The sequence below is a fragment of the Lasiodiplodia theobromae genome (genome assembly GCF_012971845.1).
Source record: "Lasiodiplodia theobromae strain AM2As chromosome Unknown scaffold_1, whole genome shotgun sequence".
NCBI lineage: Eukaryota > Fungi > Ascomycota > Dothideomycetes > Botryosphaeriales > Botryosphaeriaceae > Lasiodiplodia > Lasiodiplodia theobromae.
This window is the reverse complement of record NW_023336399.1, coordinates 1072778-1098710: the sequence shown is the minus strand read 5'-3', so window position 1 is coordinate 1098710 and position 25933 is coordinate 1072778. Positions and strand designations below refer to the sequence as shown.

General features: G+C 57.2%; 6 protein-coding genes across 6 annotated transcripts; 1 reads left to right on the top strand and 5 right to left on the bottom strand.

The window, feature by feature from the left end:
• Positions 1–365: 365 nt before the first annotated feature.
• LTHEOB_317 (Mitochondrial protein) lies at positions 366–3139 on the bottom strand (the record flags this gene model as incomplete). The annotated part of the gene is made up of 4 exons (XM_035512063.1): positions 366–1214; positions 1269–2229; positions 2281–2344; positions 2392–3139. The coding sequence occupies 4 exons, from the start codon at positions 3137–3139 to the stop codon at positions 366–368; spliced, it is 2622 nt and encodes an 873-aa protein (XP_035372319.1).
• An 808-nt stretch (positions 3140–3947) lies between these two features.
• Positions 3948–7727, top strand: LTHEOB_316 (Leucine rich repeat protein; the record flags this gene model as incomplete). The annotated part of the gene is made up of 1 exon (XM_035512052.1): positions 3948–7727. The coding sequence occupies one exon, from the start codon at positions 3948–3950 to the stop codon at positions 7725–7727; it is 3780 nt and encodes a 1259-aa protein (XP_035372318.1).
• Positions 7728–9813: 2086 nt separating this feature from the next.
• LTHEOB_315 (Heterokaryon incompatibility protein) lies at positions 9814–11136 on the bottom strand (the record flags this gene model as incomplete). Its single annotated transcript, XM_035512041.1, has 1 exon — positions 9814–11136. The coding sequence occupies one exon, from the start codon at positions 11134–11136 to the stop codon at positions 9814–9816; it is 1323 nt and encodes a 440-aa protein (XP_035372317.1).
• A 642-nt stretch (positions 11137–11778) lies between these two features.
• On the bottom strand, positions 11779–14947 carry LTHEOB_314 (Cap binding protein; the record flags this gene model as incomplete). Its single annotated transcript, XM_035512030.1, has 3 exons — positions 11779–13803; positions 13861–14342; positions 14401–14947. 3 exons carry the CDS (start codon positions 14945–14947, stop codon positions 11779–11781), a joined length of 3054 nt encoding a protein of 1017 aa, XP_035372316.1.
• A 1370-nt stretch (positions 14948–16317) lies between these two features.
• On the bottom strand, positions 16318–17887 carry LTHEOB_313 (Glycogen synthase kinase; the record flags this gene model as incomplete). The annotated part of the gene is made up of 7 exons (XM_035512019.1): positions 16318–16457; positions 16505–16709; positions 16773–16966; positions 17040–17388; positions 17445–17528; positions 17605–17777; positions 17842–17887. The coding sequence occupies 7 exons, from the start codon at positions 17885–17887 to the stop codon at positions 16318–16320; spliced, it is 1191 nt and encodes a 396-aa protein (XP_035372315.1).
• Positions 17888–19588: 1701 nt separating this feature from the next.
• Positions 19589–24975, bottom strand: LTHEOB_312 (Sad1/UNC-like protein; the record flags this gene model as incomplete). Its single annotated transcript, XM_035512008.1, has 3 exons — positions 19589–22391; positions 23277–23422; positions 23536–24975. 3 exons carry the CDS (start codon positions 24973–24975, stop codon positions 19589–19591), a joined length of 4389 nt encoding a protein of 1462 aa, XP_035372314.1.
• Positions 24976–25933: the final 958 nt, after the last annotated feature.

The following is a 25933-nucleotide window of genomic DNA, read 5'->3' as shown; positions in this document are numbered from 1 at the left end:
GCGACGGCGGACGGGTGGTGTAGAAGCTACAGCTGGTACATGAGTCTCTGGTGTGAGGTGACGCCTGCTCGACTCGACTGCGCCTAAGCAAGCATGACGCTGCCTGGAAAAGCGCGAGGTTCTGGAGTAGCTGCGGGCTTGAAAGCTGTCGACGCCCCCGCGGAAGCTTGAAGCTCCGCGCAATGACGCCGAACCGGGTCCGTGCACCATCAGGCACTGCACCAGTCGCTTTATTTCATGAGGAGCAGAATCGCTGTTTTATCTACCCAACGCCGGCCAATGCTCAGGCATGTCCATGACAACGCGCAGAGCCCAGTTTTATAGTACATTGTTACCCTTGACCATCAAGCTGTTTCTGCCCTGATTTACTCCCGCTTTTTGTACAGCCAGCTCATGTATCCTTCCACACTGACGGGCTCTTTAGCCTGCGGCTCCGTTGGCTGGACCACCTTCGGCCCACCTAGAGGCTCGAGAACAACCTTGTCTTTTCCCTTTTCTTCCTCATCCTTCTGCTCGCGCCATTCTCGACCGCTCTTGCTCATCTCACGCAGCTTCCGCTGATAGAAACTGAGCACCTTCTCTTCCTCTTCGAGACCTTCTTTCCTAATCTCAGGATCGGCCAGTCCAACGGCCCGCCGCCTCTTAGACTCGTGGTAGCGCTTATACCCATCTGAAGGCGAAAGCTCTTCGAACTGGTAATCCACCGTCCAGTCTGTGTCCTCGCGCACATCTTTCACACGACCTACGGATTCACCGTTGATCTTGTTGCGCGTCCAGAGTTTCAATGCGAGGAGTGGGCCGGAGTACGGCTCTTCCTTGGGCTGGTCTGCTGTGATGTCACTGTCCGAGTCAACAGTTTCCTCCAGTATCTTATTCTCAAGAGCCTCGGGTTGGACCTGCGGGGCCAGAGAGCTCCACTGGGGTTCCTCTTCTGGGATCTCGAACAACTCCGGCAACGCCACTACGTCAACCGCCTGGTGCTCAGGAACAGTGGGCTGGTTCGCAACACGAAGTGTGACATCTTCGCGATCCTCACGATCAGCTCCCTCCGATGTCTCATCGCTTGTTAACCCGAGAACCTTCCTCTCCCACGCCTCAGTTCTTGCCTTGTTGGACTCTTGGATTGCTCGGACCTCCTCTTCCGGCATTGGCTGAGCAAAGATGTACATGAATGGTTCAACACCTTCGCGAGTCTCGAAATGGAAGCGGATAGACTGGTCTGGGATTAGCGAACAGAAGTCTCGGGGCCATGGTCCATGAATGCTTACAGTCTCAGGGAATCTTTCCGTTGCCATATTCAGAACTTTGTTGAGGAGGTCGACACTGAGACGGAATTCTTGGTCGCCCAAATGACGCGTCCCGCTCGCGGGGTTGTGGAGCGCCATGTCCATATCGTCCAAGCTGACGTACTGGAAACCGAAGATACGCTCAATGTTGTGATAAGCGACAAAAATGCCATCCATCCTACCCATGCGAACCTGTAGTGAGTATTTGAGCATGGTTGACCTCATCATATCATAATATTCGCGCTCAAACGATTCGTAATTGCCAGTGCCGGTTTTGATCTGGTAACCCGTATTCTCCTCCCAATCCTGCACATCCATACGGATGGAAACAACAGCACGAGTTTTGAGATCAAACATACCGGTGCCAGGGAGCCGGTTGTCCTGAGCATCGAGCTGTGAACGCATGAGCATGTCGCCTTGGGTCGTGTAGTGATATGACTCCGGAACCTCGCGTTCCTCGTCCGAGACTTGGTCCGGGCTCCCCCTTCGGTAGCGCTCGAACTCCTCCATTGGCAGGGTAAGCAACTTCTCCATAGAACGACCCAGCATACTCAGAATGTTGGCTGTGTCGTACTGTTTGTCAGCGTCAATGGCATATGTACCATTCTGCCATCGGAGGAAAATGGCCGCAGGCAACCGGTTGATCCTAGTAAAGGTGCTAAGTTGCTCGGAGAACCCCTTCGAGAGCATCGTCAGATTCAACTCCCGCCAACGTGAAAGCAGGAAATGGAAATGAGCTAGCACAGCAGTCATACTCGAAGTGGAGCCAACATATCGCTTCCCAAGGCTGCGGGCAAGATTGGAGAGAGTTTCATCTTGGGACGATGTTATGTACTTCTTCAGCAGGTCAAAGTTGAAGTCCGCGACCGGCATGATCTTTTGCAGGTAGGGATCGAAGTTGTAGACCTGAGTTCTCGTATCCTGGAGGTGGTATACGCCGGGGCTGTGGATAGAGTCAGCAACCGAGGGTTATCAAGGCGCCACGAACACATACTTGAACAGCACACGGTCTAATCCATAAGCGAGTTGGGGGATTGGCGGTTGCTCCACATCGATCGCTGGTCATGTTAGCAGAGCAAGGGCTGGGGGTGGAGTCGGGGCTTACGCGTAAGCTGGACATCCCTGGCCAACACACTGTCGACAAACTCCCGCTCCTGCCTTTTCTTTGGGTGTTTCTTGGTGCGCAGAAGCGCTGCCTTGAGCGTCTGCGCTCTATCGGTTTTGGCGGCTGCAGCCAAAACTTCCGCGGCCCCATTCCCAGCAACCCGTTCAAGCACTTGGCCAATGTCAAGATTCTTCCCCGCTTTCTTTTTCTGCTTCTGCATTTCTGCTTTAGCAGCCCTTTTGAGCAATCTAGCAGCATGCCTAGCCCTTTTCTCAGCCCTTTTCGCTTCTTTTGCATCTATGTCCGTGTTCGCCTCGCTGGTTTCTGAACCGTCCTCGGCCTGTGGACCTTGATCGTCTGCTGAAGAATTTTCAACGGCGCCGGGGCTGTCACTGTTCTCTTCCCGCCCCGGTGAACTGAGGATTCTGCGGACCTTCGATGGACTTTCACCATGCTTTCTCGCCTCTGCAGCCTGTTTTCTCGCCTCCCTCCTCCTCGCCTTGCTATTCTTGCCCTTCTTCGGGGCATTCTTCTTGTCGCCACGGCTGGCATTTGCCTCGTCGAGCTTGTCCTCGGGAGGGTCAGCGTTCTCCTGCGCGTGGAGGACAGTGACGGCGTGGAATCGGCGGGCGGCGCAAAAAGCATCAAGAGGTCGCGCGGGCGGCGCAGCTCGCAGGGTGCGGAGGCATGGCTGGCAAACGTAGGGACGCGAGGCTTGCAAGTGGCGCAAGCAGGTGCGGCCTAGCATTGGGCGCGCGATGGGAGTGCGCACGGGATGGAAGCGAAATAGAGGCAGTTGGGAGGCTGGGACGCGATCGAGTGCTGTGCGCGCGGAGCGGCGTTGATGTGCTCCAACGCACAAAAAATGATGATCCTCCGATTAGATCGGCGGCGCGCAGGGGGTCCGCGGCAAGACAGCGCAGCCTTAGGCAGCCGGGGCTTCCTGTTTGGGACCGTAAAATACCGAAGCCATGTTGCTAGCGACTGGCGCGGCGATGGCGTGAAACAGGCGGCAGCTGTTTCGGGACTGTGCTGCACGCGGCGGACGTGTTTGACAGCGCGCCAGGGCGCCTGGCAGCGCGTGCGGCGCAGACGGGCGACGGGCTCACCTCAGGCGGCGGCTGCCATACGAGTGCGAAATCACAGGCGGGTGGCTCGTGTCGCCCGCTTGGGGGAGCTTTCTGTCGCGTCCGGGCCCGCCCCTAAGCGCCATGCAGTTAATCCACTGACGTATTCCCGCAGCTGCCAACCCTGCGCGAGAGCTCACACAACTCTCCCCTCTCGCGCCTCACTGTGTCCGCCCGCGGGCCATGCCCCAAGAACTCCCCCCCGCCGCAGACGCGATGGAACGCCCCGCCAGCAAGGACCTATCCCTTCCCGCCCCGCTGGTTATGTCCTGAGCTCTCCAAATTGCATTCACGCTCGGCCGCCCCACGCCATTCACCCATCGCTCGCGACTGCGCCCACCCTCTGCCCAGCTGAGACTCGACGCTCGTCTGACCGCGACCACCGCTTGCGCCCTCCACCCCAAGCGCGCGCCGTCGCGACCATCCGCGATGCAGACGCCGTCCTCCAAGGGCGCCAGAAGAAAAAGCCTCTTCAACGGCGCGCTGTCGCTCAATCCGCTGGCCGCCCTGACCCCCATCCACGACTCCGCCGAGGGCGCCAAAGAGAAGCCCAAGACGCTGCAGAAGCGCCGCGCCAGCTCCTTCCTGGACGTGTCGCGGACATCCAGTCCCTTCGGTTCCGACACTTACTCGCCCAGGTCGCCCGCGCCCGCCTACTCTCCTGTGCCGTCGCCCATAGACACCAGGGGCGCCCGGAACCGCAATGTGCCCCGGATTGGCTCATGGATATCCGGCCGCTCCCAGTCTGTGTCGGATGATCCGGATGATGAGCCGCTCAGCGCCGTATCCAGCAAGGCGCCTTCGGTCAATTGGGGAGAATTGCACGATGTCGGTTTGCGCTCGCGCAATGTGCTCCTGAACGGCGAGGTGCAGACCAGCAGCACCCTCTTCCGCCGGAAGAAGGAGTACCTGGTCCTGACCGAGACGCACATTGTGCGCTTCAAGAACCAGCACAAGGCTGCCGAAACTTTTCCCGACATACTCTCCCCTTTGCAGCGAAGCTCGTCTCTCAGCCGCCGCCATAGCCAAAATCCCTCCTTCGGCTCCACCCAAGACTTCCAATCATTCGTGTCGGACCATTCCGGTGATCGAAACGTCGGGACCCCACTTCGTCAGCTTATCGCTGTCTATCAGCTCGTCGACGATCGGCCATATTTCGCTTTCGAGATATCGTACATTGAAGAAGAGAGCAACAATGCCTATTCTATGACCTTGCAGTTCGGCACTCCGGATGAAATGCGCATGTGGCTCAAGGCCATCCGAGCCGCCGCCAACCGCGTGCGGAATGTAGACTCATATCCTGTCTCCGAGCAGAATATCCGGCTCGCTGCGAGAATCGTCGAGCGCGAAGGAGACTACGACCCGAACAACTTTGCTCTCTACAAGGTCATCCAGCGGCCTATTGGCCATTCCAAGGCGGCGTCGTCATCATCAGACGACCTCACCAAGGTCACGTCCAGTATATGCTTCCTCGCCATCGGCATCCACAAGGTCCATTTGATCCCGGTCTTCAAAGCGCGGCAGCGCTCCTCTAGCCCTAACCTGCTATCATACCCTCACGAGGTGTCATTCGGACTGCTGGCTCTCACATCAGTGCGGCTAAGTGATAGTGATGATACGTTTGAACTGGTTTTTAGGTTGCCAATGCAAAAGCCGAAGACACTGCTCATGGCTTCTCTCGCAGCTGGAGATATTGCGACGCGCCTCCATCATGTCGACCATTTCTTACGCCCTGAATGGGATCCTCGCCCTTACATTTTCCTGGTTCCCGAGGCGGTCAAAGCACAGATCAATGCCACTTCGACCATTCAGACTGTTGATGAGACGTCTTTGGATCGAACGTTGTGTGCATATTGCATTGCTTACAACATCCCGCCGAATATTATACGATACCAAGTCACGTATCCGAGCGAGGATTGGCCACGTTTCCAACTTCTGCCGCCTGACAATCCGAGGAGGCCTGTATACGGGCCTTTGGAGCTCCTTGCAGTCATGCGAGCCCTTCGCTACAACGAGACGTTCGGCTCCATCTCTTTTGCGGGTATTCAACTCGACGTCCTCAACGAGATGTACGACAGGTTTGGCTCGGATCACGTATGCACGAGGACCAAGCGCGGAACTCCTATCAATCTGCCTCTTGAGGATCTGGAGAGATCTTGTCTGTTGGTCCAAGAAATCAGGGCGCTTGCTGTTACGAGTAGGAAACTCCGCCGAATGGATTTCACCTCTTGCATTTCCCGCCAGCCTGCTGATTACGTGGACGAGAGTAAATCGAAAGACATTGGATGTGGCATTGTTGAAGCACTGTTTCCACTGTGCAAGTACCAGACAACAAATGTGGACTGGATCGTGCTGAACAACATCCAGCTGGGCGAGACGGATCTCGATTACCTGATCGCTGCGGCTGCCGAGAAGATGTGCCATTTCCGTGGCCTGGAGATGCGTCGGTGCGGCTTGACTGAGAGAAAAATGTCCCTGGTTTTGGATGCTCTGCGCACTCAGGAGAATACTCTCGAGGCAATCGACATTTCCAGCAATCCGGCGCGTTTGGTCCCAGCAATTTTCGAGCCCCAGTTGAGCGTTTTCGGCTACATACGCGTGTTGAATCTCTGCAATGTCGCGCATACAGCCGGCCCCGAGCCATTGATCAAAGCCGATACTCTGCTCGCCTGGCGGCTTCACGCACTCAACCTAAGCGGGACGGTTCTGAACCACGAGACGGTCGATGCTATATCGATATATTTGGCAAGCCCGCAGTCCAGTTCCTTACGTGAGTTGCGAGTGGACCATACCGGCCTCACTGGCAGACATATTGCACAGTTGATGTTTTCTATGAACAGCCAGCCTGGCTCCTCTCGAGATCTCCTAATGGACGTCAGTCAAAATCGCATAGAGATATTCCACGACGAATTCGCTGCCGCAATTTCCGAGAACTGCGCCCCATCGCAGCTCGTCATTACTCTGATTGACTATGAGGAAGAATCGAACTTTGCACAGCTAATCCTGGCGATCGCAAAGAACAGTACCGTCAAGCATCTCGACATCACTAAAGTTTCCTTGCCGAATGACGCCTCAGAACAGACCTGCCAAGCGCTTGAACGAATGTTCACTGAAAACACGACACTTGTCAGCTTGGACATCTCTGGTGAAAACTCGAAGCTTGAGATAGCCAAATTAGGCGTTGGGATAAACAAGGCATTATGCGGGCTACAGCACAACAAGTCCCTAAAAGTACTCCACATTCAGAACCAGAACCTCGGGTTGCAGGGAGCAAGCACTCTGGCAGACGTGCTCAAGGTCAACACCACCCTGGAGGAAGTTCACTGTGAGAACAATGGGATCCCTCTTCAGGGATTCACCGACCTGGTGAACTCACTGCATTACAACACCACCATACGATGGCTACCGCCCATGATCGAAAGCCGGCAAGAAACGCTCCGCCAGACGGAGATGGCAGTCAAAAACATGCGCACTGATACCTCTCACCACGACAAGTCAAAGGCATCATCACTTCGCAACAAGGTCGCCATAAAAATGGGGAAGCACCCGGTTGAGAAACACGCCCCTCAGCAGCTGTCGGAACAAGATGTACAAGCAGCTCTGCGGTTAGTCCAAGAAAGCTGGGATAGACAAGCGCACCGTCTTAGCCTATATCTCCAGCGGAATGCCAACCTCGCCGCAGGCATCGATACGCCCCTAGAGGTCGAAGAAGAGCAATTCGAGAGGCCTCATGAACGCCCGTTGAGTATGGGCAAGATTCTTGAGCAGGTGCAGATCGAACGCACTCCCACAGTTGAGAAAGACGCGCTTTTCGAGCCGGATGCTCTCAGCATCAACACTATGAACACTGCACGCGAGCAGAGGCGCCGACTTAGTGAAGAGAACTGGTCTCCAACCCATCGGCGGAGCCTTGAGCACCACCATGCGTCGTTCCCATCTCGACCAAGCAGTGCAACTGCCACGGATGGCAACGAGGCATCGGAAAGACGGGATACTTTAGGACAAGAGTCTGGCTACGATCCCGTCACAATAGCGCTTGCGAAAGAACTGGAAGTATCTTTTCAGGATGCGCAGACACTCATCGATACCGACTTCGCAGCGCGGCTTGCACAAATGAGCCCAGTAGGCTCGCCGACTTCTCCCACGTTTCCGGCATCTCCAACAACACCGAGAGCCCTCCCGATACGGACTGGAGGGAAGCGGCATTAAACGCTTATTATTCCCACTTGACTTTTTTTTGGTCGCTCCTGGCCCAGGAAATTCGGAGGGTATTAAAAAAGGGACATTTTTTTTAGGGTGGATTTGTGAATAAGGGTCACTTACTGGAAGCTCAGCAGTAGAGCATGCATTCAGGCGTTGTATACCATATAGGGCTTTTCTTTTCGTCACTTTTCCTCGGTCGGCGCAATCTTGCCCCATCTTGCGTCCATTAAATCTCGTTCGACACGTTGGAAGAGCTTCACATAAGGCGAAAAGCATTTCTTGATGTTGTCATCTGCTGGCTTCTTTCAGTCACTCTTGCATTTCCTATGTATAAGCGGGTCTCAGCAAGCAACGAAGTTCACGGGTCCTATGAATGTTCGATAATTTTTTCTGTCCTTGAGTCCATCGTTTTCTCGCGTCCTCTCTGCCTTGAGCATCACAAAAGCCTGTCCGCTTCTCCTTTGTCACTCTGGAAGTTCCATTCTCTACGAGAAATTTTTTTTCCCTAAGCGTTGAGCGGAACACAGTGTATGGAATGGCTGCACCGAGACACGAGCAATGTCTTGGCTCTACTGTACATAGTAAGGTGGAACAGGAGGGATTATACACATCGAACCATGGTAGATGACTACCATACGTCATTCCACCGCCATTCTTTTTGACGCGACGCGACGATGGTTCAGAACCAAAGGTCCTCTTCCGGGCCCGCTTCGTCGACATCATCACCGTCACCCTTTTCCGGCGAAGTCCTGCGGATCGTAATAATCCGTCGTGCGGCTCAGGATTTCCCGGTTGCTCACCCGAAGCGAACCGCTTTTTCGCCATCCCGTCGTTCGGGGCGTTTTTGGGAGTACCACCGGATCGCGGTCCCGGAGTTAGAGAGATCTTATCGTCTTTTTGCACAACGACCGGCACCAAATTGCGGGCTGTGCGCATCGCAATCGTCGATGCCGACCCCGGTTTTTCTTCTTCGACCATCTAGCGGAGTCGTTATCTTTCACTAGTTCCGGATCGAGAGTCATGGCCAACCGATAGCCTCGATTTTATTTTTCTGCCGCGCGCTGAGCGGCGCCCGTTCCTGCCTTTTTTGACACCGCCATTGGTGGCCCGCCGCGTCAGCCGGAGCTGCGGAAGCGAATGGCGGGACCTTTTGGAGAGGGGGAGCTTGCGGAGGTGGTCGGTAAGACTGACAGTGATGGAATCTTATCCTTGTTTGTTTGCGCGTACGCTCCTCCTCATCCTCCTCCTCCTTGCAATCAAGCGAAATGAACGGCGTCTTTTGCTATTCCCTCCGGCGCTACCTTATTGTTGAGTTTAAACTTTCCGCTCGTCCGGCATACGAGGCGTTTAACTCTGTATAATACAGCCGTTGAAACGGGTTTTATGGGGTATTAGAGGAATAGACATCGGTGGAGCTGTCCATACACGTGTTGACCAATAAGCATGTTGGCTTGCGAGGCCGACGAGAACCGGCGTCGGGAGGCGATGTTTGTTTATTTGTTTGTTTGTTGGTAGCTATGAAAATGTATAAACAAGCATATTTAATGGTTGACAATCTTGGCACTTATGCACAACAGCCGTTACTCAAAGATGGTAGTACTCATGGAGTTGTTTGGCGATGGACGACGCAGACTTGGAATTTATAGTGTATGTGGCTCACTGCTTTACTTACTCGTTGAAACCACATTCTTTATAGATGGGCTTGCTGCTTACTATTGAGGTGTCGTCAACCATCATGGTTAAGTGCCACTGTTGCTTACTGTGTATCCTCTCGACATCATACACATTCTCTACGTGAGACCCAACGCTCTATATTGCCAAATTATTTAGCATTTGTATTTAACTGTACAGTGGAGTAGAATCCGAGTATAGTGTTCGACGTATATCAACATCAGTACCATTCCCCTTCCTTTACAGCATCGTCTTAACACTGCGCAGCTGGTTCCCTCGAGATGCAGTAGAGTGACTTACGAAGTCTACCAAAGATGAAGTATGATAACTCGAAGATCAAACGCTGCCATCAGAACGGTGTTCAGACACACCACCCTTCCACCAGCGCAAGGAGTTCATGTCTCGCATCTAACATTTTCTCTCACAGGGACGGGGTATTACTATTCTCCAGCAACAGCATACGCCGCTTCTGTAGCAGCCTGACATGCACACCAACCAGATTGACGCCATAATCAGGCTCCAGATACAGCAGTCCCTCATCCGGCTCCGTCTCCCTCGTCGGGATACCCAACAACCCATACACACGATCGCGCGGATCGCTAGCAACAAACGACAGAGCGATCGTCTTCGCGTGCAGCTCGTCGAACGTCATGCGTTCCTCCTCCTCCTTTTCCCCCTTCTCCCCCTCCCCCTTCCCCTCCTCGACGACGACGACATTCCGCCGCTGCTCCGCCTGCCACAAGTCGCCCATGAGGTGCGCGTGCAGGGCGCCGGGCAGGCGGTGCAGCGGCAGGCGGTGCTTGAGTGCGACGATGCGGTCCGTGGCGCGCGCGACGAGCGCCCACGCGATGCGTGCGCGGCCCCAGTGCAGCGCCGTCGCCGCCGACGACAGGGCGACCTCCTGGATCACCCACACGCGCCGGAACCACGCCAGCCCGAAGAAGGGCGCCAGCGCCGCCCAGCGGTCTGCGAGGATGGCTGAGCTGCGCTGCTTTGCGCTGCTGCTGCTGCCGGCTGGTTCGGCGGTGGAGGCGGTGGAGGTTAGGGACAGGGAGGATAGGGAGGAGATAGAGGAGATAGAGGAGGTGGAAGAGGCGGTGGTGGTGGCGGAGAAGAGGCTGTCGTCGGAGTTGATGCGGGACGAGCTGCTCAGGAGATGCGGATGATCCGAGGTGTCGTCTTGCTCGTCCCACGTCGCGGGCGGGTCGTTTGGGGTGAGAGTCTGGTTTACCAGGGCGCAGAGGGCGTTGAAGGCGGCTCGGGGCTGTTCGTCGCTGGAAGGTTGGCCCAGCCAGACGAGCACGCGTGCTGCGCGCTTGTAGATCAGGCGCATCAGTCTGACCTGGTGGCCTTTTTCGCTATCGTCGGCCTGGTTGATGCAGATGCCGTCGGCCCAAACGACCCGCGGTTCCGTTGGCGAGCGAAAACGCCGCAGCGCGGCCGCCAGGTTGCTGGTGATCCTGATGGTGGCCTCATTGCATTTGACCGATTCACGAATGTCCGGACTGCCCCATACGTACGAAATTGCTTCGTAAGATGGCGATGGTGAATGTCGATCCAGGTGCGATACGAAGAGACGGCAATGTATGGGTTCTGCGAGTGTTCCAGGCTGTATCTCAAGAAGACGAATCGAGTTCAGATGCGTAAGCGGTTGGTATAGCTCTCCACTCGAATGCCTAGTCGATTTGGCACCCGGTGTTGGGAAGCTGGTTGAACATCGTCCGAGGGCTACTGGAGCAGTCATTGGAGCATTTTGGGTTGCTTGGGACTGCTCTGCACGCGGTGCGGAGCGATTGTGGACTTCTCTCGTGAATGGCGGTGAAGTGAAGTTGTAGTCGCGGATGCAGCTGCATGTAGGAATCGTGGCGCAGTGCTGCGGGGTTCATCCGAACTTGTCGTGGCGTCCATAATCACGCCACAATTGCCGACCAGGTAGGCTACAGCAGTCGATCGAGCTTCCGCTCACGGTAGTTGAAGCTGCTCATGAAGCTAAAGACATGACAAATAGCATACTGACCACCCGAATAAGCATAAACATCTTCCTCGCGCGGTTGCATCTGTGATACAGCAGAGGAATGAACAGTAACAGACTGGATCCCTATAAAATCTTTTTGGTCTTTTTTTATTGCTATCTTGTCTCCCCTATTCCCACCGTCCGGCAAAGAACCCTTTTCAATCAACCAAATCAATCGCCACGCAAATCGCCTGTGCTAGCTGGCTTGGCCTCCAGTAATGCTACTGACCAGGAGAGAGCTAAGAAAGAAAAAAAAAGAAAAAAGTGGGAAATGGGGATACCCTAGTATACAGCATATCATGTTTTGGTTGTGGGCAGCACTTGACTCGCCGCCTTGTAATTGTTCACCCCGCAGCCAACTCGATTCCTCCTTTACGGAGCAGTCTCCTCCACAGCCATCAGCTCGCTCGTGCCGTTAGCGCCCTCGATAGCAGCCTCCGCCTCTGCCGCCGCCGTTTCCGCAGCCGCCGCCTCAGCCTCGGCAGCAGCCTTCTCCGCCGCCGCCTTCTCCGCCTCGACCGCCGCGTTCAGAGCGGCCACCTTGGCTTCGACTATGGCCTCGCCGACGATGGCCTCCTCGACCGCCGCCTTCCTCCTGAAGACGCGGGACCAGCGCTCGCCCCAAGCCTTGATCAGCTTGCCCTTCTCCTCGTCCATGCCCTTGGTGCCGTCCGCCTCGATGAAGCCGTCAGCCGCGCCCTGAGCCAGACCGGTGGTGACGTCGTCGATGACCTGGAAAAGTTGTCTCATGGCGTCGCGCTCCTTGGTCAGCGTGTCGTCCAGCAGCTGCAGCTGCTCCTCCGGCAAGCCTTTCTGAAGCCGAGCAGAAACGATCTGACGAACACGGTTGGTAACCTTGCCCACGGTACCGGCAACCATCTCGAAGATCCAGCTCTCGGAAAGGGAGACGCCGGCTCCAAGACGATCGCCGAGCGCCCACTGTACGACGCCCATGGGCGAGAGGATCGTGTAGTTGAGCAGCTTATCCACAATGTTGACAGCGATGCCGGGCTGGTCCTTCCAGTAGTCGGCCACGCTGGTGATGATCTGCCTGCGAGCCGTCTCTGAGGCCGGGCCAATGGCGAGAAGGCGCTCCTTGCAGCGCTCGATGCAGGACAGAACGTGTGAGAGCGATTTTGATCCAATGTAGCAGATGCAAGTGACGTAAGCATCCGTCGAAGGGACCAGCACGTCCGCAACGTTGTGCTCTGCAGCCTGCTGGTGAATTTTGTTGATGACCTCCTGAATCTCATCCTCCGGTGCCTTCTTCTTAAGCAACGACAAAAGTTCACGACCCTCCGGAGCGTAGGGAGTCTGATCAGACTCATACTTGAAGTCGGGAGTATCCTTCTCCTTGGCCTCAGAAATCAGGTTGGGCCACTCCGGGGGCAACGTCTCCCTGATGCGCTTGGCGAAACTCAGCCGGATTTCCTTGTCCAAAGCTCCGATGATGAAGGCCTTGCGCGGGTGAACGTCAGGCATCTCGGCCTCCTCACTCCACTCAGTCCACTTCCAGCGGAAGTCGAAATTGCTCAGGTGGTGAGCAAACCAGTCCAAGAAACGGTAAGTAAGCTCCATGTCCATAACATCCACCTGGCGGAACAGGAACCGAATAGCACGGCCAAGACTGGGGGCAATGGCGCCAGGAGCCAGCTTGCAGGCTTCGGTGATGATGGCATGGTAGTAGACAAGCTTGTGCTCGGGAGTGGGAAGCGTGAACATCTGCGAGAAGACTGCATCGACCGCCACATCCTCGGGCTTCCATGTTCCGTGCTCTTCAGTTTCCTTGAGCCTGTCGAAAGGAGTGCCGCGCTTGACAAACGTGTCCGGAGCCCAGTAGCAGTCAATCTCGATCAGGAACTTAGCCACGGCCACACGGTTGTAGTCGAGAATGTTGATGGTGTCGACGAGCGAATCACGGAGCAACGACGCCGCAATGTCCGAGGTCTTGGGCACAGTCTCAACATCCTGATCGGCGTACAGGGAAAAGTACGACTCGGGGAAGAGGGGCCGCGGTCCTGGGTTGACGGGTGAAGGGACGTTGATGGTCGGGAACTCGTACTTGGTCGGTTCCTTGACCTCTTCAGAGCCGTTCTCCCTCTTGACCGGCTTGTAGGGCTTCGGGATGAACGAAAGCTTCCAGCCCTTCTCAGCCTCGTTCTGGAGCTGCTTCTGCAGAAATGAAATCACACTCTGGTACCCGTACGGCCTCTCATCGGTGTTTCCTGCAACGCCCGGGAACTGCTCGACCATGGCCTCCAAAACGTGCGAGGCGGACGCTACGATTTCCGTCTTCTCGAGAATGGCCGTGGCACTCTCCTGGGCACCAGGGGCACCAGTAGAGATGACGTAGGGGACCGTAAGGAGAATGATTTTCACGAGCTCAAGGCCGACGGTCTGCGAAGAGAAATTAGCATTCGTGTCAAGACTCTCCGGACGTCTTCGTCCACTCACATCTTCAGTGGAAGCAGCTTGCAAGTCCACAGCCCTGCTGAAGAGCTCGTCCAGGATCGTGAAAACGCCGTCGCCCTCGAACAAGCCTTGGAGACACGCTAGGAAGCGTAGCAGAAGCTTGAAGGTCCTCCAATTGCCCGCTTCCAGATTCTCCTGCGTGATCTTCTGCGTCTCGCTGAGCACCTCCTTGGCCAGCTCAGGCTTCGTGTCGTTGATGTAGAGAACGACAGCCGCAGAGAAAGGAATCTTGAACGGCTGCTCGGTGACCAGCTGGATGATCAGGTGGAGGAAGCTGGCCTTGGCCTCCTCGTCTTCGTAATTGTCCGAGGCCAGGCGGGCAATGTCGCGCGCATCGTCCTCGGCGTCCCTGGCGGGGGACTCGGCAATGGTCAGCAGCTGCCTGCGCATCTTGCCGATGATGGGCTCCTCCATGCGGCGGCGCGTAGGCCTGCGTTCGTCGCGGCGGTCATCCCATTCGTCATCTGCGCACGATTGGGTCAGTTTCTGAGCAGAAACAGTCGAAAAGGCGGGTATCCGTACCGTTGTACCTGCGCTTGCGCTTGTTGCCGCGGTCGTAGAAGCGACCAGACGGCCGCGGCGAAGGGCCGTCAGCCATGTCGTCGTCTCCGTGGAGTTCGGAGTGGGCACAGCGGGGACGGTGCTTAGTCGAGGGCGACGGAGCGGGCCGGTAGAAGTCGCCGGCCTTGTCCCAGTCCTTGTAGATGCTGTAGTAGGAGGGTTGGGGAACGCGGCGCGAATGTGCCTGCCAGGAATTGTTGCGGCGCCTGCGAGCTTCCAAGAGCTTGCGCGGGCCCACGGGCACGCGCATGTCCCGACGAAACGCCGGTTCGCTTGGCGTGTTTGGTGTGTTTGCCCCGGCCGGCCTCACCCCATCCAACACCATGGTCGACTCGAAGTGAAATGCAAGATCCAGCCGCTTTGGACTCAGACCTCCCGTATCGTCTTCCACCTCGCCATCTTCCAAGTCTTCATGAGCATGCTCCCTGAATTCACGCGCCACCTCACGGATGTCTTGATGATACGTCGAAGCATCCTGGTAGGCAATACCTTCCATGGCGCTCGCCATGGTTGAAGTAAGTCTGCTGTGCAAAGGCCAAGAGGCTTGGAGCTCGCAGAAGGCCTGCTGTTGTTGGTGGTGGTGGTTGAAGAAGAGTGGTTGCAATCTGAAGAACGCCAATTTAAGCAAACCCTGAAGAGTTCAACATCTCATACCTCATGCATGTGCATATGCTCTTGCACCTGCAGCTGTTGCAGTTGCTGCTGCACATGGGGCAAGCACCTGACCAAGACAGAAGGCGTGCATATGAAGTGCCTAAGCATTATTGTGATTGTAGTCTGTGTATGCGTGTATGCGCGCAACGATGATGATGGACCAGACATGGGCAAGGATAATGATGACGGTGAAGATGAAAACGGGTCAAGCAACATCTTTCAGTCGAAGAGACAGTCCCTGGAGCACAACATCCCATGTCAAGTAGAACCGCACCGTTGCCAGTCCCGGAAAGCAAAGAATCCCCACCCGTGGTTGGTATGTGGCCCGAGCCGGTCTGGCTCACTCGCGATGTCTTCAATAGCCAACGTCTCCAGCACCAGCAATGAAATCCAAGCCAACGATTTTTTCAGCAGCCCTTGCTCCCGCCGAATAAGTAAAGCTGTGCCAAAGAAGCAACCGATTTCCGAGTCTTTTGACGAGAGCGTGAAAGGAGAGAGCAAGAAAACGTTTTTCACACCCACCGGTTGAGAGAAATGTTCGGGAAGAATAGGCCGCTGCTGCTCTCACTTCGCTTTCAGAAAAATGGGGTAAGAAAAGGGAACAAGGAGAAAAAAAATGTTGAAATCTACCACCATTGGTATTCCTCTCACCGATACAACACGTTTGCAACCACGAAAACCCAGAGCCTGTCCCGCGTGTCCACAACCAGAGCCAAAGCTCCCCCACGTATCCCAAATGACCCCGGGGAAAGAGCCGAAGATGGAGACTGAACAACAGAAGCTGGAAACCCGCCATTGGAAGAAAAAAGAAAAAGAAAGAAAGACGCTCATGCAGAAGCCTTGGGCTTCAAGCTTCCCGACTCTCCAGTGATCCATCAGAACCCTTCAATTTTGATTGCTGCGTACCCAGTTTCGAGAAGCGCCGTTGGGCAGAACAAGTGACATCTACGGAGCAACCAAAGCGCGGGGGACCGAGCAAGTTAGACGTCTGCCCGATGAAGGAAACATGATGTTAGTCGTGAAAATTTTTTTTTCCGATTCCGTCCATCCGGGTAACGGGCCGCGCGTGTACTCGAGTGCCCTCCATGTTTGTCGCTGGAAGGCAGCGGCCATCAACCCAATTCTTTGCCCTTTGAAACCAAGCCCGGGGCGAGAAGAAGAGATGCCGTGCCAGAGCAATGAAAGACATAACATGACTTCATGACGCATATGCCCGGGGCGTCTCTAGTCCAACCGAGCCATCATCTGGTCTTTCGTGAGCGGCTTGAAGTCGGGCGACTCAATGTCTAACCCCCGAGCGACCAGGGTGGGGCGGATGTGCGGGGGCACGAGCTTGGTGTTGAGTTGGGGCGCAATCGAGAGTTCTTTCAACCGTCAGCATCGCTCGTCGGACATCACTCAAAGAACATACCATGGTGCGTGAATTCAAAGAGGTTCGGCAGCTCCTTCACGGCGCCGTTGGGATGACGGGAATCCGGGAACCTGGTGTTAGGGTCCCTGAGCTCATCAAAGAAGGGGTGAACCATGGCCTCGACAGCGGAAAGCCTCTGCGTGGGCGTGTACTCGAGCAGCTTGGAAATCAGGTCAATGGCGTTGGGATCAGCCTTACGGAAAACCTGGTGACGCCCGAGTGTCAGAAAAATGCCAACGTGAAAACCAATTGATCGTCCCCTCCCTACCTTGTTAAACGGGTGCGGCTTGATCTGCGGGAACTTGTGCTCCATGTAGTTGGGGTTCATGGTGCGGATCTGATCCCTAGTCGGCGTTCCCAGGACCTTGATGATCTCGACGAGCTGGTCAATGCCCGACTCGCCGGGGAACAGCGGCTGGCCGAGCATCAGCTCTGCCATCACGCATCCAGTAGACCACACATCTATAGGGGTGGCGTCGTATTAGGTAAGCAGATCACGCGAACAAGAGAAGCGACCGAAATTGCGATGACGTACCGATCTTCGTTGTGTAGTTGGTCGCCCCGAAAATCAGCTCCGGCGCTCTGTAGTAGCGCGAGCAGATGTAGGAGACGTTGGGCTCGTTCTCGACGAGGATCTTTGCGCTGCCGAAATCGCAGAGCTTCAGGATGCCGGTGTTGGGGTCGAGCAGGAGGTTCTGGGGCTTGATGTCTCGGTGGCAGATACCCTGCGAGTGGATGTAGGCGAGGGAGCGGAAGAGCTGGTAGATGTAGAGCTTGACTTCAAGAATGGGCATGACGGTCTTCAGCTTGTTGAAATATCTCGATGCGCGATAGACGGTCTCCGGGACGTATTCAAGCACGAGGTTGAGGTAGACTTCATCCTTCTGCGGGCGATTGTCAGCCGAGTCGCTTAGCGGGAGGGGGCAATGCCAATGCGTACCCGCTCGCCATTGTTGTAGAAGAAGGCCTTCAGCTCGACGATGTTGGGGTGGCGCACGATGCGCATGATCTGCAGCTCACGGTTCTGTCACGCGTCACGAGTCAATGGGCACGTCCATCGCACAGGGAGAGGGGAGGGGAGATCCGCTCGGCGGGCGCACCTTGAACCGCTTGTCCTGCAGGACCCGCTTGATGGCGGCGTCCTCGCCGCTGGGCGAGAGCTTGGTCTGGAAGACGACGCCGAACGAGCCATTGCCGACGATCTTGCACTGCGTGTAGGCCAGGTCCTTGTACTCGCCGGTCAAGCCATCCTGGACCTTCTCCCGGATAACCTCTGTGGGGGGGCAACGTCAGCCAGCATGCACACACACACGAGACGGCGGGCATTGCGTCCTTACCACCCATGCGTAGGCTCGAGAAAGCCGATGGCCGGTTTTGCGACATTGCGGCGTGCTCAGCCGGGTGCTAGGGTCAGAATGGGTGAATTGCTATCGCGAGAAGGGCGGGCTGGTGGAGAGGAGGCGGCGGGAGAGTGGCTTGGGCTTGGCGACGAGGTCCGTCGTGGGCAGCTGGCGCTCTCTCGGGCGGAGCGTGGGTGTTGTGGGCAGCGCGGGCACGGAGAGGCGTCGCAGCTGTTTGGCGATGATCCTTGGTTGGGGCAGCGGCGCGGGCGGCGGAGGAGGAGGGCGGGTGGTGGTGGGCGTGGGCTCCGTCGATTGGCGACGCTGCGTGAGCGGGACGGGCAAGCTTAGAGCGGGCTTGCAATGCAGCGCGCGGGTGTCGCAGGGTGGGTGTGGATGAGATGCGGCGCGGTGACAGGCCGAGAGTTGAGCAGCTTGCGGGCGGGGGGCTCGTGGTTTCGGAGGGAATGACAAGCGGAGGTGATGATGCTGCGGGCCCCGTCTGGAGAGCAGAGTGGCCGCCGCGCTAAAGGTAGAGAGGCCTCTGCGGGTCACAAGGCGCGTGAATCAGGTTAAGCGTCCCTGGAGGCCCGGCGCAGCGCTCGAGGGGCGTCGGAGGGGTCTGGGAGGGGCACGACAAGAACGCGAGGAGCGTGAGGGCTTTTGCAGAGGGAGAATGATGCAGCTGGGCTGGGGAATGGATGGCAGAGGTTGCGGTGCGTGTTCGTTCGACGCAACCGCCCAGTGCGCGGCGGGCTCTGGGACATCACGTGCAGCCTCGCAGTCGGGCAGCGGGCAGGCACGACGCAGCAGGCATGCTCTCCCGCCGCCGCGGGTCTAGGGCGCCTCTAGGGCCCGGCGCAGCGTCGCGAGCCATGGTGTTTGGCGCCTCTGGGCCAGCAGCAGTGGCCGCTGCGCCTGCTGCTGCTCAGGCCCGGCGGAGGATCGCCTCTGGCGGAGGAGGGGGGACGCAGAGGGCCCTCGCCAGTGGCCAGCCCGCCGGCCAGGGGCACGCTGACTCCGCGCCGTTTGAGGCGCCTGGTAGGCTACAGCGCGCGAGGTGTGCTCGTGACTGCGCTCGCTCTGTCATTGCCATGGCCAGCCCCGCGCTGGGCTCATGACTATGCGCCACTCGCGCCAGCACCACCCGCTCGACTCTCAGCCGCAGCCCGCGATCCCAGGCTCGCGCCAGCTCTGGCTCACCCAGCGCACCGCACCGCACCCGCCGTCCGAGCGCCGGGGCTGAAAATAGCCCGCGCGCTCCTCTGCTGCTGGCCAAGCTGCTGCCCGGCAAACGTGGCCTGGACTAGTCAATAGAGTTCGGACACAAGCCGTTCAGGGCTCCACATCGGGCGCGGGCTGCATGGCTGATGATGATGGCCCTGCCGCCTCGACGCCTCTGACCAAGCTGCACCGCACGTGCGCCCACCAGAGCCCGCCCAGCACGCGAGCCGGCGATCTCCCACGCTGCCGTTAGGGGAAGCGGCTCTCACGAACTGCTCTCGCGACCTCACCATAAATACTCCCGAGATCTCCACGCCGCGGTGGATCAATTGGCCGTTAATTAATCAATGCTCTATGCCTGCGCAACGTAATAACCACGCACGCCGCCTCCACAGACCGACACCACGTGCGCCCGCCAACAAGCCCGTCCAGCGTGATTGCTCGCCAACCGCCAGCCCCCTGGTCCCGAGCCGGCAGCGACGTTGCCCTTTTGATCGCTATTCGGCATGCTGCGCGCGCGTCATATATATCCGAGACAGTCGTCAGAATCTGACGCCGACCCACCCGAATCTCCAGGCTGATTGGGATCTGCGCCGCCAGCCTTGCCGCTCTCTTTGTGCTCCGCCTGCGACCCTTCGTAAAGGTCGCCAGCGCTCTCGCCGCGCCGGAGCGGACTTCTCCGCCTCATTAAAGTCTGCCCGTCGCCCACTCCGAGCACCTTCGCCTCGCTCGCCTGCTCCCAGTTGAGCTTGCTGCCGTCCCGGAAGCCCCTGGGCGTCGACGGGCTGCTGTGCGTCTTGCGCAGCGGCTCCGGGCTCTGCTCGCCAGACAACATCTCGCCCTCCGCGTCCGACGTCGGCGTCGGCGGCGAGAACTCCAACGCTGGGCTGCGCGCCCCGTCCGTCGACGCGTCTGACAAGTTCCCGCTGCTCGAGCCGAAGAACCGGAACCGCTTACGCTCCTCGGTCGACGACGAATGGCCGTGGCGCCGGTAACTGGGAGGGGGACTGCTGGCCGGGCTGTCGAACTGCAGGCGCAGCGCCGTTTGGGACTTCTGCATCATCTGCTGTACCAGCGGCAGCTCCAGGTAGCTGCTTCCCGACCGCACGAAAAGCACGAGGCCCAGGCACAGGAGAATCAGCGTTGATTGCACCACCGCCATCCGCTTCTGAAACACCAGTTCATCTGCAAGGAGCGTCAGGCGCGTGCTGATGGCCAGCATCTCGCGCTGGTGCTGCTCGCGGCGGTTCTCCAACTCAATCACCGTCGACTGCCAGAGCTGGTCGTACTGCTGCCTCTGCAGTGCGTTAGCGGCCGTAAGTGCGCTGCACGTGGACGAGACACTCACAAATTCCCTTAGTTCTGCCATGACCGTGCTGTTCAGCTGATCCAAAAACTTCTCCGTCTTTCCCAGCTGTCGCTTTTCCACCTTGGTGAACGCATCCCTGAGAATGCGCGACTGATCTTCAATGTACTGCAGCGACAGCGTCGAATTGGACTCCAACATCTGCAGCCGCTTGTGGATCGACTTGAAAAAGCTCTCCTGAGTCGTGGGCGTCGTATTTGGTGGCTGCGTGGCCGAAGCCTTGGTCCCCTCGCCAGATTGGATGGATCTCGTCGACGTGCCATTTGCTGCCACGTTTGATCCATCCTTGGGAGGTGGAGAGTTCTTCTGGTCCCCGTCGGACGAAGCAATGGTGGACGCGTTCGTGGCATTTTGGCTGGAACTAGCCGAATCTCCCGCGTCTACTCGCGGGCCGTCCGTCGACGTCGATGCATGTTTGGGCTGTTCAACGTCGGTTTGATTATGCGACGCTTGGGTGACGTTGCTGGACGGCTGATCCGCCGAGTCTGGGCGGCCTGGTGGTGTGACGGACGAGACGGGCTGCGAGTTAGTTTGACTCGTGCTACCGTCCGGCACAACAGACGTAGTACTGTCCTTGGGAGTGGGTCGATCATCAGCTGTGGGAGAACCATCAACGCCTTGATTGGCCGCTTCAGATTGTGTTGAATCTTCAGCGCCCCCAGGCGTTGCATCCGCAGGTGCAGCCGGGTCGGCTTCCTTTGGTGGCTCAGCAGCAGGTATCTCAACAGGTACTTGCTCTTGTGCATTCGGTTGAATTGCGGGAAGGGCTTGGCTCTCGCTCTCAATAACTTCATCTAAATCTTCCTCTCCGCGGGCCGCCTCTTCTTGGTGGCGGAACTCTTCCATCATGGTCGTGCCGTGCACCCTGAGAAGTGACACAGGACAGTAGAACTCGTTGCCAAAATGCGAAAGGAATTCGATCCTGAGGTAACGAGCCCAAATTAGCGGATTCTCAACAAGGAATGCCTGAATGTCGCGGCTATTTCTGGCCTCAAAGGTGCCAAGCTCTTTCCAGCGTTCCAGCTTCACCGGGTAACGATCGGACACGCTGACTCTGAAGGTGCGGAACATGGAACTGAAAAACTCGAAGTTGGCAAGAACAACGGTGTCGACCAGAATGTCGTCGCAAAGCTCAACAATGACGAATTTGTTCTCGGCACCACATTCATTGAGCATGTAGCTATCCTTGTTCTCGACCAGGAGGGACGACGAGCTCTTGCACTGCGAGTTTGTCTTGAGCACCGTGGCGGCACAGTCGAAGGAGGCGTAGTTGAAGCGCTCTTTACACGTCTTCCCGGCGTCCTTGCTGCGTGGCCGGTGCGACAGCTCGCCGGCGGCATCGTCCCCAGCCGTCTCCTTCGCCTGCTGGCCCGAGGCCGAAACGGCTGCCGTACGGTCAGCTTTGTTGCCAAATCCAAAGTCCAGCTCGATCTCCGTGTCCTCTCCAAGAAAGTCCAACTCGCTGTTGATGTTAACCGGCCTCGGCTTCCGTCCCTGGGCGCCAGCAGTCCCGCGCCCTTGGCCCACGTTCTCCGGCGACTGTCCAGCCTTTGCCAGATTCTGCTTCTTCCACTCTTCGAAAGACAGAAAGTTGGCGTTGTCCAGCGGTGAATCGGTCTCAGCTTCGGCTTCGGCCTCCTCCCGCTCGGCTGGGTTGTGGACAGCTTCGGTGGACGGCTGCGCAGTGCCTGCTGCGCTTTGCGATCCTGTGGCAGAGACAGTGGCCGTTTCGCCAGAGCTGCCGGGCGACTGCGCGCCGGAGGTGGCGCTCGAAACGGTCTCATTTCCCGTCTGGCCAGCAGCATCACGGCCCGTTGGGGCGGACACTGGAGCTGAGGGGCCACCGTCACCGGACACGGTATCGTTCGCGGCGGTCGCAGAAGCGGGCGGCGGTGGCGGGCGTGACTTTAGGCATTGCTGCGGTAGAGTGTGGGTGATGTAGTTGATCTCCCTGGACCTGCAGGTGGAGACGGGTGGCAAGGAGCTTATCGACGGCGGGTGGACGACGAAAGGGAGAATGGCAGATTCGGTGGTTGGATCGGCGAAAGCGACGGTGTGCAGAAAAACAGCCGCGAGGAAGACATGTCGGCCAAGCTTGCACATTGCTTGAACATGTCAGTCGATGCTCGATGGGCGCATAGGAGAAAGCTCGCAGCAGGAGAGATGCAGGAGGCGATGTCATAGGCCGAAGAAGCCAGCTCTCAGCTGTTTGAGCCGCGCCGTCTGGACCCCGGCAATCGCCGCAGCGGTGTGTGACCACCAACAGCCTCCCTGCCCTGGCTTGCAGCCCACTTCCCGCACTGCAGACTTTTCAGGTCACCGCATATGCACTGCCTTCTTTCCAACATCTGATTTATCATTTACTATCGTCCCGGGCGCGGGGGCAGCCACCACCCATGCCATTCTCTCGCCACCTCCAGCCCCCGCCCTCAATCGCTGCCTCTCTCACAAGAGCGCGTAGACATACCTGATCCTTACGAGAAGTACCGCTGCCGCCAAAACTTGCCCGTATGCATGCATCGGCCTTGCTAAGGACCGTCTTTCAAAGAACCACCCATCCGGCTTTCTCGTCTCTCTACATGAACCATGTGCTTGCTTCAACCAAAGTAAAAAAAAAAAGAAGAAAGGCATAAAAAAGGGAAAGGGGGATTGCGCGCACTAAGACCCGAGCATGCCTTCGAAACGCCATGCACGCAGAGAGAAAACGCATCTCATGCCATCGAAAGGGTATGCTGCGCTCGAACAAAGCAATGCATAAGCCGAAAAAAAAAAGAAAGGGGTAGTGAGAGCTCGAAGAGAAAAGCAACCCGCGTTCAGTGCTGCGGGCCGTTGAGAGACTTACGGCAGGAGAAGAGCATTATCGTCATCGCAAGTGAGCGGTCTGCCAACGCCAAAATCCCAAATATCCCACCCAAGTTCATTAGAATCCTTCGTCTCCGGCCCTGCAGAGACGTATTTGGTCAACCCATTCCGACCGGTTGACCTCTTCTGCGGTCAAGCGGCGATTGGGATTGGGGTCGAGAATTGAATATATGACGTTCCGACATTGGCGCTGCCAGCTTGTTAGCCGTGACTAAAGCAGGGGGTAAGGAGGCGCTTACACGACGGAGCACCTCGATAGGCCTGTAACCGGATTCCTCTTTGCGATCCTCGAGATATTTGGTGTAAAATTCATCCTCGCCCTTCTTTGCGACTCGCCAAAGATGGCGCCCGGTTCTCATGGCCATGTAAATGACGCCACAGGCCCAGACGTCAACAGCTCGGGGGTCGAATTCTTCATCAACGTACTCCTCCGGCGCAATGTAGGGGGCGGAACCGCAGATACCCGCAGTCATATGAGCTTCCTCTTCCCAGGCCATACGGAAGCACTCGCCATTGCCAAAGTCGGTGATTTTGATTGCTCCGTGAGAAGTGAGGAGGAGATTCTCAGGCTTCAGGTCACGGTGGGCGACACCCATACCGTGGAGGTAGTCGACGCCGCGCATGAGCTGCTTGAAGAAGCAATCGGCCTCGACGACCTCGAGTTGGCCAGCCGCGAGGATGAGAGTGTAAAGGTCTCCACCGGCGCAGTACTCCATGACCTCGCAGAACTCACCCTTCTCGTCCTGGATGAGATCGAGCGTATTGATGATGTTGGGATGGTGCATGGAAGAGGAAATGCAGAACTCGGACGTCAGGCGCTTGTTGTACTTCTTGTCAGATTCACCGGGGCGCTGCTTGAATTCTTTGACGGCAAACAACTGCTCGCGCTTGGGGTCCTTCGCGTCTGGCTTATGGGCTATCTTGACAATACCGAACGCGCCGCGTCCGATAATTTCCTGACACTTTCCGTATTTCTGCACCAGCGTCATGGAAGAGCTAGCACCGGCCTTGTGGTCGATGTTGAACTTCTCTTTGTCGTTGCGTAGTTGATCAACCCAACCCGACATCAGACTCAGAGGTTGCTCATCGGGGTTCGCTTCTTTCTTCTTCCCGAGCATCAGGTTCTGGAACATATCCTTGAGCTTCTCTTCGCGCCTCTGGACTCTGAGCTGGTGCTCGTGGCCGGCATCCTCGAGGTGCTTGAAACGTTTGGAGACGTTGGCGGCCTGCTGCTGCTCCTTCTTCTTCTCAGCATTGCTCTTGGAGCGATCCACCATGTTACCAGGCTTCGTCTCTTTCGTGGAGGGTTGACGACGCGGCTCTGGTTTGGGCGAGCTGGTCGGGCCGTCGCCGTTCGCCACCTTGCCTTCAACTACCTTCTCGGGAATTTTCTCGGAGGCCAGGTTAACCTTGGAACTGTCCCGAGAGTCCTCGCGGCGGCCGAAGATGCCACTTATTCTCGAGCTCATGGTAGGCTTCTTCGCGGGCAGGTTGGGCCTGGCGGCGGCGGCGGCGGCTGCTGCTGCTGCTTGCGCGCCGTTGGCTTGCGCAGGAGTGGCATGCTGCGGCGGAGGGAGGGCGAAGTTGCCCTCGGAAGAGGCGATCGAGGATGCCGAAGTCGAGGCAACAGGAGAGCCGGTTGCCTTTGAGCTCACAGCCGGCGAGGTCTTGTTGGCCATTCTGTGACAGGGTATGTGATCGGACTTAAAGGCGGTGACGCGGGGAGAGGACGGTCGGCGGGCGAGAAGTGTCTCGAGACAGAGTCTCGCGGGCTGGGGCAAAGCCCAGGTTGTGCGTTATTGAGGCGACTTCAAAACTGCTTTTTTCAAGAGCGCGCGCTCCCGCGGTCGGGAAGGGAAGGTGTGTGATGGCTTCAGCGTGAGGGAGCGAGGTTAAGCGGTCGGCGGAGGTAGACCTGCCTCTCTTCCTTGGCACAGCCGAGGCGCAAAGTGCTTGTTTGATGGAAGCTGGCAGCGCTGACAAACCACGTGTGATACGACCTGGGACGTAGGATCTTGACCGCCGAAAGAAGCGCGAGTGCTATGAGCAGAGATTTGTCGATGATTACCAAAGACTTCGATGTAATAAGTATAGGTGACCTGGTGAGTTGCGGCTTTTTTCTCTTCCGGGCAAGTTTATTAGCTCTCTCCTCCAGGGCGCCGGCGGCGTCCGCGGGCGGCAGCAGCAGCAGAGAGATGCTCAGCAACTGTTTGTAAGAGCACTTTCGCTGAGCCTGCTCCGCGCACTCGCCGTGTGCGGTGTGGCTATGCACGTAGGCGAGTACTGGTAATGAGGTAGGCGCAGCACCTCGTAGCCCCGCCCCCGGCCCATTCACGCTTGCTCACATGGTTCTGCGCTCCACACCCCGAGGCGCTATGCTGCTGCTGCGCGTGTACAATCCCCATCAGCTGCTGGACGGGCGCGCGTGAATGCCGGACGGCCGGTCCGCGGACAGCCCCTCTTCATTTTCCCTCAAGCCAAGTCCGCTTAACCGCTTACAAAACCAGGAAAGCCTTCGATCCGGAGCCGTCTTCCTCTTCAGAAGAGCCGGTTCGGCGAAGCCAATAAAAAAAACGCCTCACCGCAGCATTATTCTCAACACCATCCGCAGGGCCAAATCCGTCGACGTGCTTCCTG